Genomic DNA, 24,878 nt, shown 5'->3' with positions numbered 1-24,878 from the left:
GAATTGTGAGATGTGCGCAGACGCAAAAGTATTGATTTTTTCCGAGGAACAATAATGTCATTGATCTTGTGTAATCCCGTTAAACTTGATATAACCTTGATTATTGAATTCGACATTGAAAAACGAGATGACAAATTGAATTTATTTGAATATTATTTACAGTTAACGCTAATTATTATAGTAACAGAACATAACCTTCTGCGACAGTATTGGATTTCCAGCCTCCGTGACTTTTCGCTAATTCTCTTTCGATTGCATATCCGAGAATAATCGATACTTGCGGTTTTATAACGGTACAAAGCTGACTTGTCATTGGCTGAACACCTGTACTTTAATGACATGCATTAAAGGACTGCTACCAGGTGTATAATTACTACATTTCGGCATGGTTGAGCATAAAATATATTGAAGCATTAATTAGCAACTATAACATGGGGATGTTCAAAATCAGTATTAAACACTACATGCTATTATTATAAAGATGTGAAGCACTTATTACAACATCTGCAACACATTTTCAAAAATTATAAACTGTGCAAAATCAAACTCTTAGAATAATCACTTTCTTACTTACAATTGGCTTTTAAGGGACCTGGAGGTTCATTGCCGTTCTCACATAAGCCCGCCATAAGTCCCTATCCTGAGCAAGATTAATCCAATCTCTATCATCATATCCCATTTCCCTCAAATCTATTTAAAATTATTCTCCCATCTACGTCTCGGCCTCCTCAAAGGTCTTTTCCCATCAGGTCTTCCAGCTAACACAATATATGTATTTCTAGATTCACACATACATGCTACATGCCCTGCCAATCTCAAACGTCTGGGTTTACTTACTTACTGGCTTTTAAGGAACCTGGAGGTTCATTGCTGCCCTCACATAAGTCCCTCCATCAGTCCCTATCCTGAGCAAGATTAATCCAGTCCCTACCATCATATCCCACTTCCTTCAAATCTGTTTTAATATTTTCTCCTATCTACGTCTCGGCCTCCCCAAAGGTCTTTTCCCATCAGGTCTTCCAACTAACACATTTATGCATTTCTAGATTTACCCATATGCGCTATATGCTGTGCTTATCTCAAATGTCTGGATTTAATGTTCCTAATTATGTCAGGTGAAGAATACAATGTGTGCAGTTCTGCATTGTGTAACTTTCTCCATTCTCCTGTAACTTCATCCCTCTTAGCCCCAAACATTTTCCTAAGCAGGTATTTACTATGATTTTTTGTGTCTTTATCCAATACTAGAAAAATCACTAGAATTGTAAAATCAATACCAATAACAGGTATGCAAATTATTAAGAAAATGATCCCATTTTGTATTAAATAAGAAAATGGCTCTTTTATTGTTTGCGAAATTAGTACGTCTGTAACATGATAATTACAGGAGAAGTATGACCAACACATCGGAAATTTAATAAAAATTAGAGGAGTAAAAATTATAGAAAAGGATTATAGTACTCCATCAATCCCATAAAAATTATCAACTCCACGATCCCCACTTGAATACATTGATATACAATATAATTTTCAAGAGGAATAATGAAATTACTAATGTCAGAAACTATAGATCCATTACATCCAAAATCAGAGAGGCTACACATTTACACAGATGGATCTCTGTAACAAAATAGTATTGCTGGAGCAGATTTATTGTGATCTTTTTTGCTTTTGTCTGACATTAGGAGAACAATTTGCACACTACTATGGTGAATTAGAAGCTGTTAATATCGGTCTACAACAAGTAAATTACAGAATAAATTTATGTATTATATTAGTAATATTTGTGATTTAAAATCTGTAATTCAGACTTGTTTTACTAACATCAGAAGAGGGTGAGAGAAATATTTAAAAAATTAAGTTTCTAAAAAAACAGACAAAAATAGTTTCTTTACAATGGATACCTTCTCACTAAGTTGGAAGGAAATAAAAATGCCGACTTTTGGCAAAGAAAGGAACCACAATCCAACAAAGATTTCATTCTGAGATTTCGTATTTTTCTGCAGAATTATTAATAAAGAAAAATTATAAATATACAATATTAAATCATAATAAGAACATTAATGAAAATAAATCTTGGTTCGAAATTTAAAAAAAAATAAACAAGTAATTTGATTCTTTATTCTTCAAGAAGAACAGCAGTGATTATCTTTAGACTAGTAGCTAACTGGCAACTCTTCAAAATTGGAATATATCACCAAAGTGTGTTCTCTGCAGAAAAGAAGATTCAACTATGAACTTGCAGCACATACCAAACTGCAAAGCTATCAACATTTCAGATAAAAGTGTTAATAACATCACAGACGTTTACTTGCACATTAGAAAACAAATGGAGAGAACCCAATGTTATGAGCATTTGATAAATTAATGAATTATATCATGTTGCAAATGACGTAACAAAATTTGGGGAGAGGGGCATTCAGGTGGGCATAATTTTATTTAGTTAAGGTTGGCAACTCTCCTTCCTTACGTCTCACATCATTGTATCATTATTAGTGAAGGCAAATATCTCTGTTATTAAATATTAATATTGATTACCACATGATTTATTTTCCATTTATTTTGTAAATCATCTAGACAAAAAAACAAACATAAACAAAATTATGCTAAACTTATTGAAGATTTAACAATCTGAAATTGTCGGTGTATGCACAAAAAAAAAAAGATAAACTCTAAAGTAATAACTAAGGAAAAGTTGTCAGCTAAATAAGAAAAAATAACATGTTTTGTTTTATTTTAGGGCAATCCAGAAGAATTTTGTTGACATGGAGAACATGTTCGACCTGATGCGTGAGGAGCAGGAAGTGATAGATGCACCAGGCGCAGGCCCTTTGTTGGTGAAGAAAGGTGCTGTTGAGTTCCAAAATGTGAGCTTTGGGTATTTGCCAGACAGGATAATCCTCAGGAACATCAGCTTTTCTGTGCCAGCTGGGAAGACATTGGCGTTGGTGAGTCATGCATAAAAATTGTAGCTTCATATAGTGAAACTAAGTAATTAAATTAAGCATTACTTTAAATATTTAAAATATGATAAAAGTTTAAAACTTGTACGTTTGCTTCATCATCAGTGATCTTTGAACTTTATCAGAAGATAAAAAAAAATATTTAGAAATTTCAAAAGAACAGTAAAAGAAAAGTATAATAGACACCTGTAGTATGAATTATTTCGTGACTTTTGGGTAGAATCTCTACCCTGTCTCCCCTGATGCTACGCCACTACATATGATGCATATCTCTGGATTATGTTCCTCAGAACCTGGTGAAGTTTTTCACGTGAAATGACTAGAATGTTTATTTAAGTAATTTTGTGGCTCATCACTGAATTTTTCGATATTCCTGTCTGTTGTGCTAAACAATGCAATGGCTTTCGAGAACTAGTTTGTAATTGAACACCATTTCTTGTGACATTTCCTAATTTCAAACATGCAGTTTTCATTTCGACTTTTTGTGTAATACAGACCAGTTGCATGAAATTTTGTCCTGTTTAGCTGATTCTCAAAAGCAAGTTACATAATACACTCTTCTAGAACTTTCTTTCCAGACAATAGTTTCAGCTCACAGTTCATTTGTCAATATCTTATTTCGGAACTGTTGTTTGGAACCTGATATTTCAGGTGAATTGGAACAGGTGGAACAATACTAAAAACAACAGATTGTCTTAACTCTACAACTTGATTTGTTCATCAGCAATAAATTGAAGTTAGAAATCTAAAATGGAGGACTGATGCCTTAGAGTTTCAGCTTAACAGCATTTGAGAATCATAAATATCAGTGAGAACAGTTCGTTTACTTGATGGTATGAAACTTGTATTTCAGGTGGGTCCATCAGGAAGTGGGAAGAGCACAATCATACGGCTACTGTTTCGATTCTATGATGTGCACACCGGTATTATTACAATTGATAATCAGAACATCAAGACAGTACAACAGGAGTCCTTGAGAAGGGCGATTGGTGTGGTACCTCAAGACACTGTGCTCTTCAATAACACCATCAAGTGAGTGTTTGTTTACTTTTATAAAATTAACTAAAATAAAAAAGTGTGATTTAAGACTTCTACAATATTCAAGTAGTACAAGATTTTTGGGTTTTCACGTCATGTTACAGATGTAGAAATATCCAGTGTTTTGGATCTACTTATTGGCTCCATCATCAGGAAAGGAGAACCTATTGTTGACTCCATTAACGAGAGCTCTGTAACAGATAGGTTCCTCATTCTTTGTTTTCCTTGATGATAGAGATCAAATGTAGCTTTGAAATAGGCCTACAGTACAGGGTGTTTCAGAAATACTTTGACAAACCTTGGGGGCATGTTTCTCACACCAAAACAAGAAAAAAAGTTCATATAAATATATGTCCTAAAATCCTTAGTTTTTTAGTTATTAATGAAAGAACATAATGAAATATGTTAGATATTCTCAGCTTGGTAGCAAGTGTTGCAGCTTTAATCAACTCATAACAAATGTTCATATGACAAATGACTGTAGTAAACAAGTAGCCATCTAGGATACAATGGGTGCATCAGCAGACATATCAATAACATCATTCGATTATCTAACAAAATGAATTATCTGTTACAAACTTGAGTTAATTTTCAGACTTCTTTTTGCTTGTAAATTCACAGCCTTCCTACTGAGGATTTTCTTTGTGTGCTTCCCTTTTATCCAGACGTGTGATGAATTACAATCTGAAACACAGAAGGAACAACAACTTTTTTCAATATTTTCCATTAGAAATATGAACTTTCTGCAGCAAAAGAAAATAACGGTCGTCGTCGTCGTCGTCGTCATCATCATCATCATCATCATCATCATCATCATCATACATTTGCATTTATCTCTGAGAATCAATTTATTTTAAGACCAAGTTGTCTTTGTGGACCAAGGGTAATTCTGTAGTGTACTCCATATTTACAGGCCAGTTATCGTGGAATTGCAAGACTGTAGTTGTATTTGTTGGCCAATGAGAGTTCAGGGTCTTGCAAAACTAGGGTTGTCTTTGAGAGTTAATTCTCGTGAGATTACAAAGGCCTCTGATCCGTAATAGTACATTATGCAACGAGCCTATAATGGTAGTAATTAAGACGCAAGTATGATTGTTTATGAAACGAGCGCAAGCGAGTTTCATAATTTTCATACGAGCATCTTAATTACCATTATAGGCAAGTTTCGTACGAATTTTTTATGCTCGACCATATTTCTAACTTGAAAGTATTGAAAATTAGGTCTTTTTATGGTTATGTGCGAACTGACCTGAATTGTGAGATGTGTGCAGACGCAAAAGTATTGATTTTTTCCGAGGCCGAATGTCATTGACCTTGGCAGAGAATAAGATGAAGATTACTCTGATATAACCTGGAAATTGATTTAGAATTGAAAAACGAGATGACAGATTGAATTTATTTGAATATTATTTACAATTAACGCTAATAGAACAGAACATAACCTTCTGCGACAGTATTGAATTTCCAGCCTCCATGACTTTTCGTTAATTGTCCTTCGATTGCATATCCGAGAATAATCGATATAACTGTACAAAGCTGACTTGTGATTGGCTGAACACCTGAACTTTAATGAGTAGGTGTACTTTAATGACATGCATTAAAGGACTGCTACCAGGTGTATAATTACTACATTTCGGCATGGTCGAGCATAAAGTAAATTACACCATTTATAATAGAATAAAATTCTAAAGAATTCAAGAAAATCATAGAAATAAACAAAAATATAAATCCAATAGAGAAAATTGATATATACATCACAACATACGATAAATTAATCGTATAGTTTACAAAATAGAAAATATATGTGTATAAAATACAAGTTTTGGAGCAGTATGCCAAGATCTGCAGTGTATTCTGAACTTTAAAATAAAATATAGGCCTGCTTGAACACATTGTGTCAGTAATATTCGTGAATGTTTCAGGTATAATATCCAGTATGGAAGAATATCCGCACCAGATGCTGACATTGTTGCTGCTGCTAAACATGCTGACATCCATGACAGGATATTAACGTTTCCTGATGCATATGAGAGCAAAGTATGATTTTATTCTATTGTAAGTTCTTCTGAAACCATATAGAATGTATGGCTGTGACTGCATTTGAGAAACAGTCCCGGTGTTCAATATAGAATATTTGAATGGGCATAGTTCATCATTACTAGTGCCTATTCTACAGAACATAAGTAATTATTTACAAGTTACAAGTAAAAGTTCCTATGAAGTTTAGAGTTGCATTTTTCTGTGCCTATAGTAATATATGAGTTGTGTATATATTTTTAGGAAGTGCATTATTTGTTATTAGCTGATAGTTACAAGTGACATAATTCATTCATTTATTTCAAAACAATTTAATGTCGGTGGTTTTTTTTTTCTGCTACAGTGAACAAGCAAGCAATATAGTTGGCATAGTTGATAATTTATGTCTCGTGGATAATATTTTGCTTCTGTAAGTAGCTTGTTCTAACCTGTAATTCAGTGTCATGCAAAGGCTTTGATGACACGTCCACTTAAAAAAAAAAAAATAGAAGCATTTATTCTTCCTGTAAATACAGTACATGAAAAATCTCATTACCTTCACCATCACTTTCACTACTGTTACAGGACACATATTTAAATCAGTTGATGCAAATGCACTCTATTAAATAAGTATCATCTTGAAAGGAAAATCTAAATCATTGGTCATCAGCACAGTGCACCCTCAGGCTAGCGTCTCTTACCTGTGGATAAGAATTGCACTAGTATGCATCCATGGCTTTCTTCCTCTCCTTTCTCATGACAGAGCATATTCTGATACACTCCTTACTCATTACCCATTCAGCGAGTGCTGACTACTGATCTAAATAATAACAGTGATACAATGTAGTCAGCATAATAAGCCCTCAAGCTGATATAAACTAATGTCTGTGTTGTTCGTAGGTGGGGGAGAGAGGACTGAAGTTGAGTGGAGGGGAGAAGCAGCGAGTGGCAATAGCTCGCACCCTGCTCAAATCCCCTGCAGTAGTGCTGTTGGACGAGGCAACGAGTGCCCTCGATACACAGACTGAAAGGAACATCCAGGCAGCTCTGCACACCGTGTGTGCCAACAGAACCACCATCATCGTCGCCCATCGACTGTCTACCATCATACATGCCGATGAGATCCTCGTGCTGAGGGATGGTGAAATTGTGGAGCGTGGCAGGTATGACAGGCCTTCTTCTTCTTCTTCTTTGTGCACCCCATGAACTGGAAATCAATCCAGACAACCCCAGGAATAATTCTGTTGCTAGTAGCTATTGTCTTTTCATTGGGTGTAATCAGTGGCGGCTGGTGGTTTGAAAATATGGTGGTGCATAATGGATATCGAAGAGGAGTTAAACATACTTTACTTTAAAGTTTAAAACCGTGCATACCTGAGGGCGTATACATATAAAGCTAATTTATATGCAATTAATAAGTAAAATGACTAAATACAAGCATACCTATTTATATAGAAAGTCCAAAAGTGGAAGAGGTCGTGGGTGGAGCTCTCGATATTGCGATATACCCTCATGAAAAACATTTGAGCACAGAATCGTTATCAGAATGCTACCAAGTACCAAGTGCAACATTTTCGTTCATAAAAGTCAAATGCAGCTTTCGTAGGCTGTCGGGAGATAGCAGCACTTATTGTCAGAACGACAACTCTTAGAACTTTAAAGCAAAATACAAGCTCCTTTATGTATTGTGCCATTTGTGTGCATGTAGATTGAGAAAGTGATAGGCGAATATGCGTCTGTTCATTGCACAAGCTGAATGAATACATTTTTCATGCTTATTACTTCGGACAAATGTCTAGTTGAAACAGATACTTTCCCAGTGAATTTAGTTCCTTCTGCACTGACGTTGGTGTCCATGTCAGGGAGTGCGACAAACCGTTCTCAATGAGGAAAACAGTAGACCACGCCTCTAACCCCCCCCTGTCCCCGCACTAGCCGAACATCTCTATAAACTACCTTCCCTAGGTTTTCACCGTCTTTGCAAACCAAGAGGCTCGAAGGCTCCTGCAGATGTACAAAACAAGACGCCAGCTGCAGATAGTCATGAATGAAAATTGTAAAATAGAATTATATTTTTAATAGTAACAAAGCCGTGAGATTAGGAACATTACTGGGGGGTGTACAAACCTGCAACCCCCTTGAGAAGCCGCCACTGGGTGTAATCTAAAATGTGACATGTCTGTGTTTCAGGCATGATGATTTGATTGCAATGGGCCAGGTGTATGCTGCGATGTGGGAGCAGCAGCAACGGGCGGGCGATATGCCAGAGGAACAAAAGGAAAGAGAAGCATGACTTAGAAGATCATAGCAATTTATTGTTTCTGATTAGACGTAGAATGCTTATATTATGGTGAAAGTGCAATGACTTCGCCCCTGGACAGAAGAACTGAAGACAAATGCAACTTTGTTTGGGTAGTTTCATTCAGTTTTTTATAAATCCATAAAATTACACTCTTGTGTTTCCAAGCATTACGGAGAATTTACTCTTCCTTTTGTATGCTTTTTTTTTTTTTGTACGGGTGTTAATTAAAATGTGGGAAACTTTCGGGGAATGGAGAGAGAATCTAAACACAAGCAAAGAAGTTCGTGTAAGTGTACTCTGTATAGTCAATTTTACTTTTTTTATTTTTTTTAAATACAGATACTTTTACTTCATACATGTTTTCTTATTAAACTTTATTCGGTCAGTCAGACAAGCTAGCTGTTTGTAACGATCCCCACAGTAGGTTTTCACCTGATGATGAAGAGAGATCCACTCTTTGAAACGTTGTGTTACAATTTTGAAAATTTGCAATAGATGAAGTCCAAACAACTCAACTATTGAACTATTCACCGTTGCTCTCCCCCCTTTCATTCAGATTTATTCTTACACTTATCTTGATATTATTTCACTTTATAACACTTTTAATATACAGTATCAAATATGATAGTAATTTAAAACTTCAAAACTTTAAAATATCATGGTGTTAAAATAATTACACTATAACTAATGCAATTTTTGATGGCCTTCAAAATTCTGCATATGCCCAGCTTAATAATGTTCATTCACTAAAAATGAAACAGTTCTTATCATATTTGTAAATGTTACAGCTTATAGAGTTTTCCTGTGAATTCCACTAAGCATTTAATATTGAACATTTTGTTACATTATGATGTGTATTTTAGCTATATTACCTTTTCTAATCACTAGATTGTACACCAATATGTTTGGCTTAAATCTCAAATCTCTCTGCAGTGCATATGAAGAGAAGACATGTGTCACTGTTGATAGTGGTTCGTCCGTTGGACTGGTACGACAAGTCTAGAGGCCCTTTGGTGCTATTGGATAGGAGTAAGTTACGGGCTAGCACTGGGTTTCCCCTTCTCCCTTACTTATCATCATCATCATTCTCACTCATTTCCTACACTACACTCACACATACTCACCCTAGTACACAACATAACTCTCCACAGACAAGCATCATGCATAGCGTAGCCTGTCAAAGTGGTGTGCAACTTGAAAAAGTGTCACAGTCCTGCCATCTATCCGCAATATGCGAAATCCGAATCATTTAAGTGAGGGTAGGCATTGGACACACACACTTTTTTTTTTACTGTGAAGTTTTACACTTTTTAAGTTTTAAACTTTTATCATGTTTTATCCTTACATCTTTGTTTACAAAGTTCATGCATAATTCTACAGATAGTGCTCAAAATGGCCATCATGAGTCTAATACAAGCTTCTCAAGTGCTGCATCAGATGTTCTGGTGCTCATTGGTCTTCCACAGTCTGAAACTCTTTTTTTGAAAAGAGCCTGTTTCAACAAGATATTCATTTAATCCCTAGAAGGTCTTGTTGGTTTAACATCTATTAAGAAACTGTTTTTTTTTTGCATTGCCTGCTGATTTAATAAACATGACTCATTAATGTAAGAACTAATCCATATGAAATAAAAAGTATCTATAATTAAGAAACAAGCAAAATTAACTACAGTCGAACCTCTATTATCCGTGGTAATGAAGGGGGTGGAGTGAACGGTTAATTGAAAAAATCGGATAATCCGTACCATATAGGCTTTCATAAATTAAGTGCATAATATATACAATTTCGTAATTTCCTCCGTGGTCTTCTGTTTTATCATGCTAGATGGTAGATCAGAAGTTCACTAATTTAAGTCTGGTTTTCAACGACAAAACTCCTTATGACAACTCTCTATAGAAAACTGGGAATAGTACAGGTCTTATGTTGTAGATTTACATATTTATTACACTTTATATTTGTTTTTCATTAAACTGTGCACAGTTGTAAATCCTATTTCGTATTCTGATGCGAGATGAATCACAGTTTCTCTTTTTCTCCAAGCCACTCAATTACTTGCACTTTTTTTCTTAGCGCAACAAGTTTTCTTTTGACACCTGTGGAAGACATTTTGTATAGAAGGTTAGACAGTACGGCCCCTCAACGAGTAGACCATACTGTATAAGGGTAAAGGTTTATAAAAATACTGTGTAGAAAAAATCCGTACTATAGGCTATAATGTACAGTACTTCATATTTTTTCTGCACCAAAAAAAAAAAACCAAGAGAGAAAGACAGTCGGATAATCCACCAATCGGTTAATAAGATGACGGAAAATTGAGGTTCTACTGTATATATTTACGTGAACTTCTCTGCTTGTTTTTAGGTTCTCTGTCCATTCTCGGAAAGTTTTCCACATTTTAATTAACCTCTGTATGCAGGAATTGAATTATTCATTTGAACGGAGAAAATACATGTGAATTTCTTTGAGGAAAACAAGATCAGTGATGATTTTGTCTGTAAAGACAAGACACCCGTGTGTTCGTATGGAGGAGTTATAGCAAATAGTTGCAGAGTGAGGAATTTTGCAATTGAAATAATATGGCAGCTGTTGGTTTTTAGAGTTGTATTTATTTTCTTTTCATTTTAAAGACACAATTGGAGCCCAGATATATATGTAAAATCGATTGATAGAGCCGGAAGATATATCTGTTCAGATGAACGGAGTTAGTTAGTATACAGTATTTGCTATGTTGAAGTGTTGGAATACAACTCAAGGTTATCAACATTTAAGGTTTCTTTTTGCCAATTATGGTGCTTCTCAGAGGTTCGAAAATGATTTCAGAAGTTTCTCTTGTAATATGTCGTACCTCCAAAAGCCCTGTTCTACAAGCAGAGGCTGTACATTCGTGTATATTCAACATTGATAGCAGACAAAATATATGTTGCACCTGACATTGCAAAATTTAGTTTTGCAGTGTTGGTATAAATTATAATATGCAATTTCTCGTGCATGTTTATGTAATATCATAATTTTTTATCTTTCGTTATAATTAATAATGTAGACATGAACTCTAAGAAGTATAAAACAAATTGTAACTTGAGAACACAAATACAGACACAGACTGTCATCATTGATTAAGATTTCTAGAGTCATTAGCCTAAAAACATTCACCTGCAAAGATATGCTTGCCTTTTTGACTCTAAAAGAAAATTGCTAAATTGGTTAATTAGTAAGACAGACATTGTGTCATTGAATTGATATAAAATAATGAATTTTATGTATAGCAATGATTAATACATTATTTTGAAATGTATATAAAAATTGTACCATTATAAAGCCTTTATCATTCATCAGAATTGTGCACAATATTGTTCTAGTGCCATAAAATATTGCCATGCCAACTGAAACGTCATGACGTCTATTATGACAGCATAACTTGTGCCATAATAGTTATTTATGGTACTTGTGAGATAAGTATATCTTTATTGCACGAGTGGAAAGATTTAAGCACGCGGCATCGCCTCGTACTTAAATTATACGAGTGCAATAAAGATCACGCTCACAAGTATCATAAGTAATTTTATCCATGACCATAACAAAAAATTCTGTTTTATAAAAGAAAATATGTTGAAAATAAGTCCTCATACAATCAGATATCATGGCATGGATTTTAGAATCGATATGTGTACTAGGTAAGTCATGATATAGGAGGCCGTGATTAGTGAAGAATGGTATCTGAGGCATTGGATAAATAACAAATTATAATTAATTATACAATTTTAATATATTTTTTTCATTTTTAAACGTGTATTTTCATCTTTTTGAAGTTTCAGGAATTACATAGAAGCATTCACGGGACTAATGTGATTAAAATAATTTCACATTTTACTTCTGTAAACTTAAGAGGAATATTAAAACGTAATTAATCATCGTGTCTGTTTAGCTCAGTTGACTAAGGCGTGTTGTTATTAAATCCTATATAAACCCAACTTCGCAGGTTCAAGTCTCCTCACATCCCAAAAAGGTAAATTATTACAAAATTAAAAAAAAAAAATACATATTAGATATGGATGCAAAGCACATATTACGATGTAGCAGTATTAGTAGATAGAGAAAGGAGAAAGAGATTGAGTGTATAGAGATTTAAGAAATGGTAATAAAGAAGTAGAGGTAGTGACATCTAGTAACTTCTTGAGTAATAGTTGAATGGAAAAGTATACGTGTGTGCCCGGGTACTAGGAAAATTTACTAATGAATTGTGAGGTAAAGTCTTTATTTCACTAGTGGAATAAAGTAATGTTGAATAAAAGCTTACTTTACAAATGCAAAAGTATTTAGTAAATGCATGTTTTTTGTTAAGGTCATGGATAAAATTAATATTATTAAACAAATGTCCGTGCAATATATTTAATACATCATTGTTGTCATAGCAACCTTTTTCTACATAGACCATGATATCATTACAAATTTGATACAGTATGTTATTTCCTTATTAATTGAATCAGACGGAGCTAAAAGGAATTAAGTCGCTTTTGAAAACTTTTCAGGAGAAGCAAAAAATATTCCACTGATAACACAAATATTATATTTTTATGTTATAGAAGACAAAAGAATATTTAAAAGTCTTAGTTCCTTCTTCCACCATTCGATGCGCATGACATCTGTTGTTCAAATTGTTGCATAACCCAAAACTTCATATTTTGACTTAATTCCTTTTAGCTCCGACCGATTCAATTGTTTTATAGTGCTGTCATACAAAAAAAAATAATATGAAACATGTTTATTATTTTATACAGTTATTGTATTCGTCAAAATTAGGAAACGATCCTTCCTAAATGTTGACTCATAAAAAAAAGTATAACATAAACTAGTTTCACATTATATTATTACGTAAATTTTAAACTAATATTTTTTCAAGCATTTACATTTTCAGTCACTAAAAGCATCACTTTTGAATTTCTTTAAAATGTATGTAAAAGTGTAAAGTTTCATGCTTTAAACCATGGTGTTTAGAAGAGAAAATTAGTAATCAGTCCCTCTTTGGCCTTGAAAAGACAAATGTTTCTATATCAGAAATACCAGACAAAAGTTTATGAGGTAGTGATACACCTTGTTATGACTTTTAGCGTACTTGACTGTTGGAAAGTGGACTGCATGCAACAAGGTCATCTTATGAATGAATGAATGAATGAATAAGTGAATGAATGAATGAATGAATGAGTGAGTGAGTGAGTGAGTGAGTGAGTGAGTGAGAAAAGGAGAAAGGAGGAATTATCATTAAAAGGTACACAAGAAACTCTCGTCCTTTCGGGACTCATGTTAACCTTTATGTAAGCTCCTAGCCTAAAGACCACTTGTCTCGGTTAGTTCACAATATCTCACTTAAGAGACTTAAGTAAATTTTGCAGGTGGAAAAGTCGAAAGGACTGTCATCTAGTATAACGAACATTAAGTGGTGGACAGTGGACAGATACAAGTAACTCCAACAGCATAAACAGCTACTACCGCTGCAGAAGCACAATTTATGAAACTCTCAATAGTGCTTACTTCCAATATTACAATTTTATAAAATCATCTGTGAATGTATATAACTTATTGTATTTATTACATTATTATTATTATGGTTCTTGGTAATTTATATATTTGCAAATGATTTTATAAATTTGAAACTTCCACACTTTCACCATAATATGTACAGTATATAAGTAGATTTTAGTTTTTTAATGACTGTTGTAGTTGTGGACCAAAGTATTCCTTCTGGTCATGACTGCTGAATTCCATTATGAACTTTACTACTTGATTATATTGAACTCAGTTCTGTATTGTAGTGTAGGCTGGTCTTACCTTCTTTCCAACGTTGTAGCAGAATGGAACTGACTAAATTAATAGTTATTATTTTGTTGAGTGTTCATTTAATTTTATTGAAAGACTTGTTTTATAGTTTTTATGGCTTATTCATGCTGACTAATGGGAGATGGCAACTGTAAAATGCTGCGTCATTGAGTAGAATGCATAGTGGTAGACCACCACGATTCGAGATGAATCTATGATGACATCCATTACAGTATTCTCTGAATAGTGGTCTTGACTTGTGATATGCACTCCCAACACATTCTGAATGTGAGAATACGAGCTCAGACGTCTCAATGACTATTTTTATAAAAATATATTTACGGTATTTTTTATTAAATACAATTTAGATAAGGCGTTGGTACCCTTGTGGTTGTGCAAAATACAGGGAATCATTGCTGAAGCCCCACAGTATCAGTCTGAACTATGTAACAGGAAAGGAAGGAGCTTGAAGTATGACTTATACCAGACTTTCATTTCAAAACTTCTCAGTATAAATAACTATTTATTTCAATTAAATTTAAACAAAAAACACTTCAGTCTAGATGAGGGGTAAGTTTAAAACCAGTGTTAACTGCATTTTAGGTTTCACTCCCTCACCTCCACACTCCCCTCTTTGGAATTTCAAATGTCATGTATTTTGGTGGTTAAATTTATAAATGTATTCAATTGTTTATACATCACATTCGTTTCACATCCTTTGTTTTCTATCTTTGTTTGGCAACCTGGATTGTTGTTATTGTCAGTTGGTTGCAGGAAGAAAACATAGTTTATTTTGGGTAATTTCCTAATTTAAAGATATGCTCCATTGTTGGCTAGACAGTAATACAGCCTATTTTGGAACTCCTTTACATAACAATACCATCAACCAATCTACTTAATGTATCCAGCTGTTTGCTGACAACATAAAGTCCACTAGACTCCACTGTAGTCTATTTAGTTTTTGTTTTTAATGAGAAATAAGGGGTATTTTGATCAGTGTTCATTATAGATGCCTGTTGCTAGTAGCTAGAGTTGGAGTGTAGACATTCAAACATTTTTAATAAGAGCCAGAACAGGCCACATTGTCACACAATTGTACCTACACCAATTTCACATTTCTGATAATCCTATAGACCTGTCGCTCTAATTTCCGGCAGCCAATCACGTTGCAGGTCGGCTACATTTAAACATGTGCGTCTTGTGATTCGCTGATGAAGATGTAAAGCATTTTTTAAGGCTGAATAAATACTTAATATATAATCGCGCGCCATTTTGGCTCTTTCGTTGGTGTTCGCAGAAAGCACACGAGGATGTTATTTGCCGCTCAATTATTTGCTGAATTACATTGCGTTTGATTTATTATCATAGGATCTACGACATGATAATGTTTAACAGTGTGGCAAGTAGATCCCTCTTCTGGTAGCTCGGCAACGAAAGAACAAAAATGGCGAACGATACTACCTACTGTCGGTGACTCAGGAGAAGACGAGCGCGGAGTGAGGAAAAAAGGTAGTAACAGATAACGTTACGACAACAGTGCAATACTTGTACTACTAGTACTACTAGTAGTTACAAGTATTTCATGTGTTATCGTAACGTTATCTGTTCACCACCCTTTCTCCTCACTCCGCTCTCGTCTTCTCCTGAGTCACCAAGTATACCTAGACTTTATAGAGCCTTCACTTCCTAAGATGTAAGCAAAGAGGAGGAGTCACGCCGGGAATAACAGCATCACGACTATAGTTGTCTGTGGTGTAATAATCATGATGAGGATCTGGAACATAGGAGTACCATACTATCAAAACCATACATAAATAACGTAAATCTAAATTTCGGCTTTATTATCCTTTATCCCATTTAAAATTTTTAAAGAATAGGATTATAATATGCAACTCTATATTAGTTTGTGTTACTACCTGAAATAATCTGTAAACAATAATAGTGTTTTTAGTTTTATTCTCTTCAGCTTTAATCAAAAATAACAGTCCAGGTTGCCAGGCGACAACGTAAAAGATGTGAAACAGATAAATGAAATATATAAACAATTGGATAGTCTTTCAAATTTGAGCATCAAAATAAGGGGGTACCATGTAAAATTTCGAAGAGGGAGTGTGTGGGTGGAGTGAGGGGGTGAAACCTAAAATAATGTAATTGGCTCTGGTTTGAAACTTCCCTCTCGATATCTGAATAGACATGTTTTTGTTTAAATTAAATTAAATTGAAATAAATAGTTACTTAGACGGGGAAGTTTTGAAATGAATGCCTGGTATATATGTCAGTGCTATGCTATCAAAATTGGTAGTGATATATAGAAAAGTAACCCATTCATCAAATATATGGTGTAAGCGCCATTCTTTGACACTCATGTTGCCAACATTTTAAGAAGGTTAAATTATCAAATTCCAGGAAGTTAAACTTTTTTTTTCTTTACATTATTTCAAACCTTTCATTATGTTCACAGATTTGTTTAATATCTGAAAAATGAGAAAAGTGACAAGAAACTCATCGAATCCATATAATTGCGTGAAACTTTTATGCTGTTTGTGACTTATTGTGAGCATGGTTGGAATTTGAAATAAAAATTTTTATACTACTTCTCATTTCTGTCTTTTATACCCTTACTGCTTTAAATTTAATAAGATGGACCCTTCTCATTAACTGCTTCCTCATTCCATGAGGCCTAGTCTCGAGACAACAATGCAATTGATAGTCGAAACGATTCATACATCAATATGACGCGAATGAGTTGTATGAATTGTCATGAATAATAATAATAATAATAATAATAATAATAATAATAATAATAATAATAATAATAATATGTAATTACAGAGAAATACATTCATTCGGAAATGAATATCATAGTTAAGTATTTTAGAATTAGACTATTTCTTTAATGTGTAACACTTTCATTAAGCCGCCAATGCTTATCTACTATAATAGTCATTTACATGAATAAGATTTTTACATGAACGTTTTCGATACCATTTTTTGTATCATCTTCAGATGCATTATAATTAAAATTAACAATTAACATTTGTAAATGATTGAAAACCTAGCCATTTGTGTGTATGTTCTGTGAACTTCTTTTCGTGATTAAGTGTGTGATACATTTATGGATGTCCAGCTCAGCCACGCAACCGACAAGTACACAACATGCAAAACAGCTGAATTAGAAGCACTGGCTTTGCTTGAATACGGAGTTCGACACCAAACCAAATTGTAACTCAACCTGCTAGACTATCGCATTTGCATAGGAAATAGTGGACAACAGTGAACTCCAAAATGGTAATGTTAACATGTGGTTACGTGACAAGTAAAAAGTAGATAAGGTTTTATACAACAATAACAACACCACACAGTGCAAAAGTGAAATTAATAATTCGTAAGCTACCCCAGTTCACTTCGTAAAAAACCAAGTGCTCTACAAATTGCTTCTTACACAATGATTCAGCATTTTAGTATTATGAAGTTTTATATAAAAACAAAGAGAGAACAGTTATAATCACCCCATTAAAAGGCAAGACACAACAGAACTCAAAGACAGAATAACAAAAACGACCAAACAAGTGTTCTTTTATAAAAGTTTTTATATTGGTGTTATACTATAAGTTTTATATTGCATTTTAGAAATTGATTGATATTAAGTAAGCTTAGTATTACTATTAGCACTAATTACTAGTAGACACACAAGTACAAGCGACATCCATAAATGTATCACACACTTAATCACGAAAAGAAGTTCACAGAACACACACACCAATGGCTAGGTTTTCAATCATTTACAAATGTTAATTGTTAATTTTAATTATAATGCATCTGAAGATGATACAAAAAATGGTATCGAAAACGTTCATGCAAAAATCTTATTCATGTAAATGACTATTATAGTAGATAAGCATTGGCGGCTTAATAAAAGTGTTACACATTAAATTATAGCAGCTTATCGGTAACAAAACAAAAATGAAATTGAAATAGACTATTTCTGTTTTTATATCCCCACATTTATTAATCACACCCATTTGTTTACGAACAATAATTTGTTATTAAATTATAATTAAGTTGATAATTTCTTTTAAAGGTTTTACATTTACGGTACATATTCTCAGTCTGAGCATAACAGCACAGTTCTTAGTGTAATGTTTTTGTAAAATTGCCAAATTATTTGATTAAACACTAGAAAAATTTCTAATAATGTTTGCAAATGAATACTCTTAAATTTAGAAAAATATTAGCATTTGAAACAATTAAAAAAGACTGTGAAGTGAAAGTATACAAAGTATGTACAAAATTGTTTCTATGAATATATCCATCAACAAGAAAAAAAATAATTACTTTATGATCAGAATTTTTATTGGTACAGTTTTTTTTTATAGAAATGTCTGTAGCAAATTGTGCATGGCATTTCTAGCACATCCCATATAAATATGGCTGACACTAAAAGGGTTAATAATCGAAGACTGCTTGATGAAAAAAATTTTCTGAGTAAAAAATTACTGAAACTTAACTGGTCTTCTCTAACTAGAGTAGAACTGTACACGAGAGAGAATGAATAAGTCTAAGCTAACATAATTTTTAAATGTCGTGGTATTTAGACAATGATTGCCTGTAGTTTGGGGTACAGTGGTTGAAAATACAGATTATGTACATACATGCAGAGTACTACACTTAATGTTGTGAAGACAGATATTTTACATGTTGGTTGAACCCAAATACACGAAATTATGTTGACACAATTGTTAAAATTTCAGCATATGTTAACAAACAGTGTGTTAGTGCGTTTTATTTGTTGATGAAACTGGGCCTCAAATTTTATAAAATTTTTAACACTTTGAAGTTTGAAGTGATTTTTTAATGACCTTATATTCATATTTTTCATACGCTACCTAATAGCTGGTGGACAATCATTTTGTGAATGTTAGGTGAATTTAGCGTTTCAGTCAAGTACTAGGCAATATATTTACAGACAGCATGAACATCATTTCTTCACTTTCATGTTAAATATGAGTGTTCACAGCAGTAAGTGGATTACATGGTGTGTGTTTGTGTATCTAGGTCTCTCTCTATATGAGGACGATTAAATTATATTTAATAATATAAATACTTTTGTGATACCGGTATATAAGATGTCACAAACTAAAAGTTGATTTTGATAAATGTTAAAATGTTACGTAGAACTGTTAAATTGCCATAACAACATACTCATTGTGCCCCAACGATGGTTGTGTAAATATTTCATTGATCTCTGTAGTAAAGTGAATAAATATTGATATAATATATTGTTGTTCTCTTTTGCATTATCTCAACCTTCCTTTGATGATATGGCGACAATCCATTGTGTTAAAAGTAGCTTTCGTCCTATAATATTATATTCTCACATAATCTTTCTGTTACTGGTACAGGGACAAATGTATCATCACCACCAGCACTATCATGATTATGATCAGCGGTTTTTTCTGGCAGAATATGCCGGAATGATGGTATGGCATCTTTTGTTGCATTTTTCATAATGGAACTGAGAAACGTATTAATATTTATGTTTTTAACATAATTTTTCTTTGAACTTCACTTAGGCTTTGAAAGTCTTAAAGTCGGACGAAAAGGAGGTTAAAAACGAGAACATTCCTGTGCAATGGACAGTAATTACTTCCTTTTGCTATTTATGTTCTACACAAAGTTCCATCAACTCTTTCTCCAGAAGAAAAACACTGATTATTATTATTATTATTATTATTATTATTATTATTATTATTATTATTATTATTTCATAGTGTTCTTCCCAAGGGTAGATCTTTCACTGCAAGCCCAGCATTCTCCAATCTTTCCTATTTCCTGCCATCCTCTTAGTCTCTGCATATGATCCACATATCTTAATGTCGCTGAACTTTTATCCTGTTCACAATTCCTTCCAGTGCATCCTTCAGAAGGCAGTTTCTTCTGAACCAGTGACCCAGCCAATTCCTTTATATTATTATAAAATAGTAAACTTTTAAAACTCCGAAACATTCTACTTAGACTTCCTCAAATGTGCTGTTACTTTTCATTTTTTTCCCTTCACATGGAGGAAGAGCCCAAAAGCTAGCACTGCAGCCTGAGGCTTATTGTATAATCTATTCCAGTAGCGCCGCCAAGTTTTGAAATTGTGTTTACATTCAGTACTTCATCCCACTCCCATTCTTATGTCTGTATACCAGACACAGAAATAGCCATTCGTATAAGAAGTGGCGTGCCATCTCTGTAATATTGGCATACATCGCAAACGAGTTTCAATGGACGGCGCAGCTGCTACGCTATCAGGAACACAACTGAAAACCGAAATACATAATGCAAGTGAGTCAAGCTACATGTGCATGGTAGAGGTGAGGTAAAGACGGAGTTTTGTTGTGAGTTTGATTAAAGAACAAGAGGACATTAATGAAATCCAGTGTACCTTCCCACTCTTTATGTGGGATTTTTTTTTTTTTGAGTCCGAATGATCTCTTTCTTGTAGGTAATCGTGGTTGAGTTATGTTGTGATGTCTGATTCAATCATGTAAGCTCAAGGTCCGGTGAAGTCCCACTAGAGCGGCCTCTCATCTTTTGAGAACGTACGTCTCAAAATCAATGCTACGTGTCAACCAGTCACAATACGTCATGTGCACCATTTTGGGTGAATGCTATTGAAATGATGATGAATATTAAAATGGACAGTGATGATGGAATGAAGGGAAACGGGTGAACGCCGAGAAAAACCTACAAGGACTTGCCTTTGTCCACCATAAATAGTTATACAACACAAAAACAGATGTTAAAGCTATGCGGTTTTAGAGAATTGTGACCTAAATAACATGGTATAATATGGTATAAAGACAGGACCATAAGACATAGGCCTATACTAGGAATTAAAAAAAATATTGACATTTCAATTGGCTAGCTCATATCGAAAAAAAAAAACGACAAAGATAGGAGCAAAAGATATAGGAAAATTACTGGATTTAAATCGTACGTAACGGGAACTCTATAACAACCAAGGAAAAGATGAAAGGTATAACAGAGCTAAGAGTCTAATGTGAAGAAAGTAGCATTTTGTCAATTTCATTTCATCTAGATATACTTTTTTTTCCACCCACATATCGCCTGTCAACTGAAACCTCATCTGTTTCGTACTGAGCATGGCAGAGCTCGTTATTGATTTTCCAGCCCCACTGCTTCTGCTTAATCCTACAGTCATCTTTTTTTTATGTTATTTGCCGGCCATGTTGCAACTGGAAGTATCTGTTTTGAATTATGTCATGGAGGGAATCATGTCGCAAGGATTGTTGAAATGAAGGTAAGACTGCATGATAAGCCTTAAATTGTATTACGAAATCAATGTAAACGCGTAAATTACACGTTTTGAACAACTAAACACTACACGGTTTGCGCGCGTGCGCCAGATATTTAATAGTCGTCTTTTTGATTTGTGAAGCTTTTTGTTACCGGTACATTTTGCACATTGATGTAAATTCAATTTCATATTTTAATTATTGCGAGTAACAGCGTGTATATAACTTTATTTCGCATAAATTTCAAATTCTAAAATATGTTAATGTCTATTCTGAATGACATTATTTTAGTAGCGGTATGATTTTAGAAGCAATTTACTATAAATAGTTTTAAAATAACAATAAAATTTGCGTATAATTTTTTGTTCAAACATATTGGTATGATACAGAGTGCTTTCTGAAGTTTATTATTTAGGCAGGAAATGCATGCCATTAAATTATACACTTAAAGTTACCTAGGCCTACTGCGCAGAACAGGGCTATAGTAATCGTCAGATACGAAGGTGGTCCAATTCACAGAGCTTCTGCGCATATACTACGTGATCCCATGAACCCAACAGGTTTACTCGAATTCAAGACGCTGATGTAGAAACAACAGTTGCACTTGTTTGATTAGTGCATGGTACACCATTTTTTTTAACGAATAGTAACTGTGATTTATACAATTTTTATTTTATTGGTCTGACCCAATATTTTGGGTTTGCCCTGCGACATAGAATAGCTCACAATAAAATTTAAAATGGAAAATTATATAAAAAGGTTTCAGACAAAATTGATTAAGACATAAGAAAAAAAATAGAATAACAATTATTTTGTGCAAAAGAAATTTAAGAATTGTGAAAATCTTTACAGGCAAGCTACACAAATACCATAGAATACTTTTAGACGCAAATTGAAATCATTGTAGTTGCTTGAACGCTTAATAACGGACTAAATAATATTGACTAGCGACATCACGTGATTATATATGCGCAAAAGCATTCTGAATCGCCTAGTACAATGGTCAAAGCCAATGATTCTGAACCAGCGAACCGTGGCCCTCTGGGGTCCGAAGAACAGTTAATAGAGACAGCGAACATAATAATAATAATAATAATAATAATAATAATAATAATAATAATAATAATAATAATAATCCAACACTATGAAGTCGCGGTTAAGATGTCTTACCATGAAACAAGTGGGTTCGGATTCAAATCCAGGTTAGAACAAATTACGTGGTTGAGGTTTTTCCGGGGTTTCTCCCCCCCCCCCCCAACCGATTAAGAGCAAATGCTGGGTAATTTTCGGCGATGTATCCTGGACTCATTTCGCTGGCATTATCACTTTCATTTCACTCAGATGCTAGGTAACTATTACAGTTGATAAAACGTCGTAGAATAAACAATAATAATAAATAATTCTAAACTCTAGAATACAGGTAAGCAAACTGTTCCCGCATTAGTGACTGAGCCGTGTCGAACCTTAAACCAGAGGAGAGGAGAAACGAATGAAGATCAGTAAAAATGACTACCCAATGTATCTCTGGACTAAAGACTTTGGTTGGCTTAGTAAATGCTGTTACAAGATATCAACACAGTCTAGTATATACAGTCACGAAGCTTGAGTTGTTGAGGGTACTAGGAACAATAGACTGTGCCGGTACTATTTCGCATTGTCTGTAATGAGGAGATAGTAGCGATTCTAGTGGTTAGCAACTATCTATGGATGCATATTTACTACGTATTGAGCTTCGTGACAATATACTAGACTGTGATATCAAGTTAAAATGAGTAATGTGTTTGATTAGCGCATAAAGACAATTGTTTTCCCTGGACCAAAAAATTGTACCGGGTTCAACACAGTGCACAGTGGTGTAGACACAAAATCTGCATGCACCATAATTGAACGTTCGTTTTCAACTTGGTTCTTTCAGTAATCTCTGCAGACATTCTCTATGTCATTACAATTTTCCACTGCTTTCGTACTTCCTCCAAAAAATTATCTTCCCCTATACGATCTACCTACACTGTTCGTTCCTATAGAATAAGATGTAGTCTATGCTTGTCCCATGTTGTAATATGTGTGGGACTGAGCAACATTTTTTTTTTTTTGGTACTTAGGCGCTTGAAGAACTTGAAAATTCTCCAAGTTTGACTGATTATTTCAACCGAACATCAATTAAGAGAGAAGATTAAAATTCTTGTCAGTTAACTCTGTCAAACATACGAAACTCGCAACGCATATCAACAAAGCACAAGAACGTATTTACCCAACTGGCATGTCTTGTATTTCAGGTATTTCTTGACAATTGATGGTTGCGATGAAGACCAAGTGTCTTGGAGAGCCACTGTACCTGAACCTGTACAACTTCAACACGCTGGCTGTTCAAGACTACCCGTATGTTCTGACGAGTCCACGCTCCTTGGAAGCATGCCGCAAAGCAGGCTTCAAGGTAATAAGCCAGTTGAACTTGGCAATACTTTTGAATGGACATCTTGTTTTTGTCCATTAAATATAATTTTATTTGCGATCTGAATAAAACTTCAATTAAATTCAACATCGTCACAAGTGGAAGTACCTAGTTGGTGGAAGCGCAGGCAAACGTCGGAAGTTTCTCAATCTCTTTCTCTTTCTCTCAAGACTACCTCGATGTCCGTATGGTGCGTTTCACGGATAGAAAGGTTTGCCTCATCGGATTTTTAAACCAATGACAGATCAGTTTTGCAGGAGGGTAAGACAACTATCGCACGTTTCGAAAGAAACTTCATAGTCCTGGTAGAACAGTCGTGTATGTATAATTTTATTTTATATGGATAACTATTTAATTTGTTGTTATGTAGGCCTATTAATAGATATAGGCATATTTCTTATATCTTTAATCGCACAAAGGAATTGATTACGCAGCACAACTATGTCCTGACTTTCCATTAGATATTTTCGCGCAATATCCTTCTTCTTATAGCGGAACCGAATCTTTCTCATTATCCGCCAGAGAGATAAGCGAGACGCAGAGGAACACAACTTCTCTTTGGCACATTTTATTATGTCATTCAAGCTTGAAATGAAACTATCTCCATACAGACTTAAAATATAGGCTATCGAAATTATCTTAAATTTGTTTTAGAACACTCCTGTGGCCGTTTTTCGTTGGACTCTCAATTCATCTGCTTGTTTCTCCTTAAGAATTCTACTCGCAGAACTTTCACTAATTCCAGTTATTTTAACAGCTCTTTCATACACTTTACTAACTGATATCACACGTTTACCGCATAGCCATATTTTTTTTCTGAAAATATTCGTCAACCCAGCGTTTATAAATTCTTAACTTTCGGAATGAATGTGGTTCCCTCATGCACCAACTAAATAAGACACAATAATAATTAAGCGTGAGATAAAAGTTACATTTAAGATTTCCATTGTTCACAAGTTTAGAAGATCGTGTTATAATCCAAACTGCTGGAT

The 24,878-nt window shown here is 34.1% G+C and overlaps 2 protein-coding genes across 5 annotated transcripts in view; both read left to right on the top strand.

Moving 5' to 3' along the window:
• Hmt-1 (ABC transporter ATP-binding protein/permease Hmt-1) overlaps nt 1-19,407 on the top strand; it is a 59,858-nt gene extending 40,451 nt beyond the window's left edge. For both annotated transcript variants that reach the window (XM_069812609.1, XM_069812610.1), the window contains exons 10-14: nt 2,741-2,948; nt 3,817-3,995; nt 5,924-6,038; nt 6,918-7,180; nt 8,208-19,407. In XM_069812609.1, the coding sequence (XP_069668710.1) occupies nt 2,741-2,948; nt 3,817-3,995; nt 5,924-6,038; nt 6,918-7,180; nt 8,208-8,310 (868 nt within the window). In that variant the 3' untranslated portion in view covers nt 8,311-19,407. The remainder of the gene's footprint in view (nt 1-2,740; nt 2,949-3,816; nt 3,996-5,923; nt 6,039-6,917; nt 7,181-8,207) is intronic.
• Nucleotides 19,408-21,316: 1,909 nt separating this feature from the next.
• Nucleotides 21,317-24,878, top strand: part of LOC138690992 (coiled-coil domain-containing protein 177-like) — a 51,241-nt gene continuing 47,679 nt past the window's right edge. The window contains exons 1-2 of one of the 3 annotated variants that reach the window (XM_069812612.1): nt 21,317-21,439; nt 23,711-23,868. In XM_069812612.1, coding sequence (XP_069668713.1) covers nt 23,728-23,868 — 141 coding nt within the window. In that variant the 5' untranslated portion in view covers nt 21,317-21,439; nt 23,711-23,727. Of the gene's footprint in view, nt 21,440-21,572; nt 21,591-23,710; nt 23,869-24,878 lie in introns of those variants that run through there. The other 2 variants (XM_069812614.1, XM_069812613.1) reach the window with 2 other exon arrangements.

This window comes from Periplaneta americana, chromosome 16, assembly GCF_040183065.1.
Source record: "Periplaneta americana isolate PAMFEO1 chromosome 16, P.americana_PAMFEO1_priV1, whole genome shotgun sequence".
Classification (NCBI taxonomy): domain Eukaryota; kingdom Metazoa; phylum Arthropoda; class Insecta; order Blattodea; family Blattidae; genus Periplaneta; species Periplaneta americana.
This window is presented reverse-complemented; position numbering and strand designations above follow the sequence as displayed.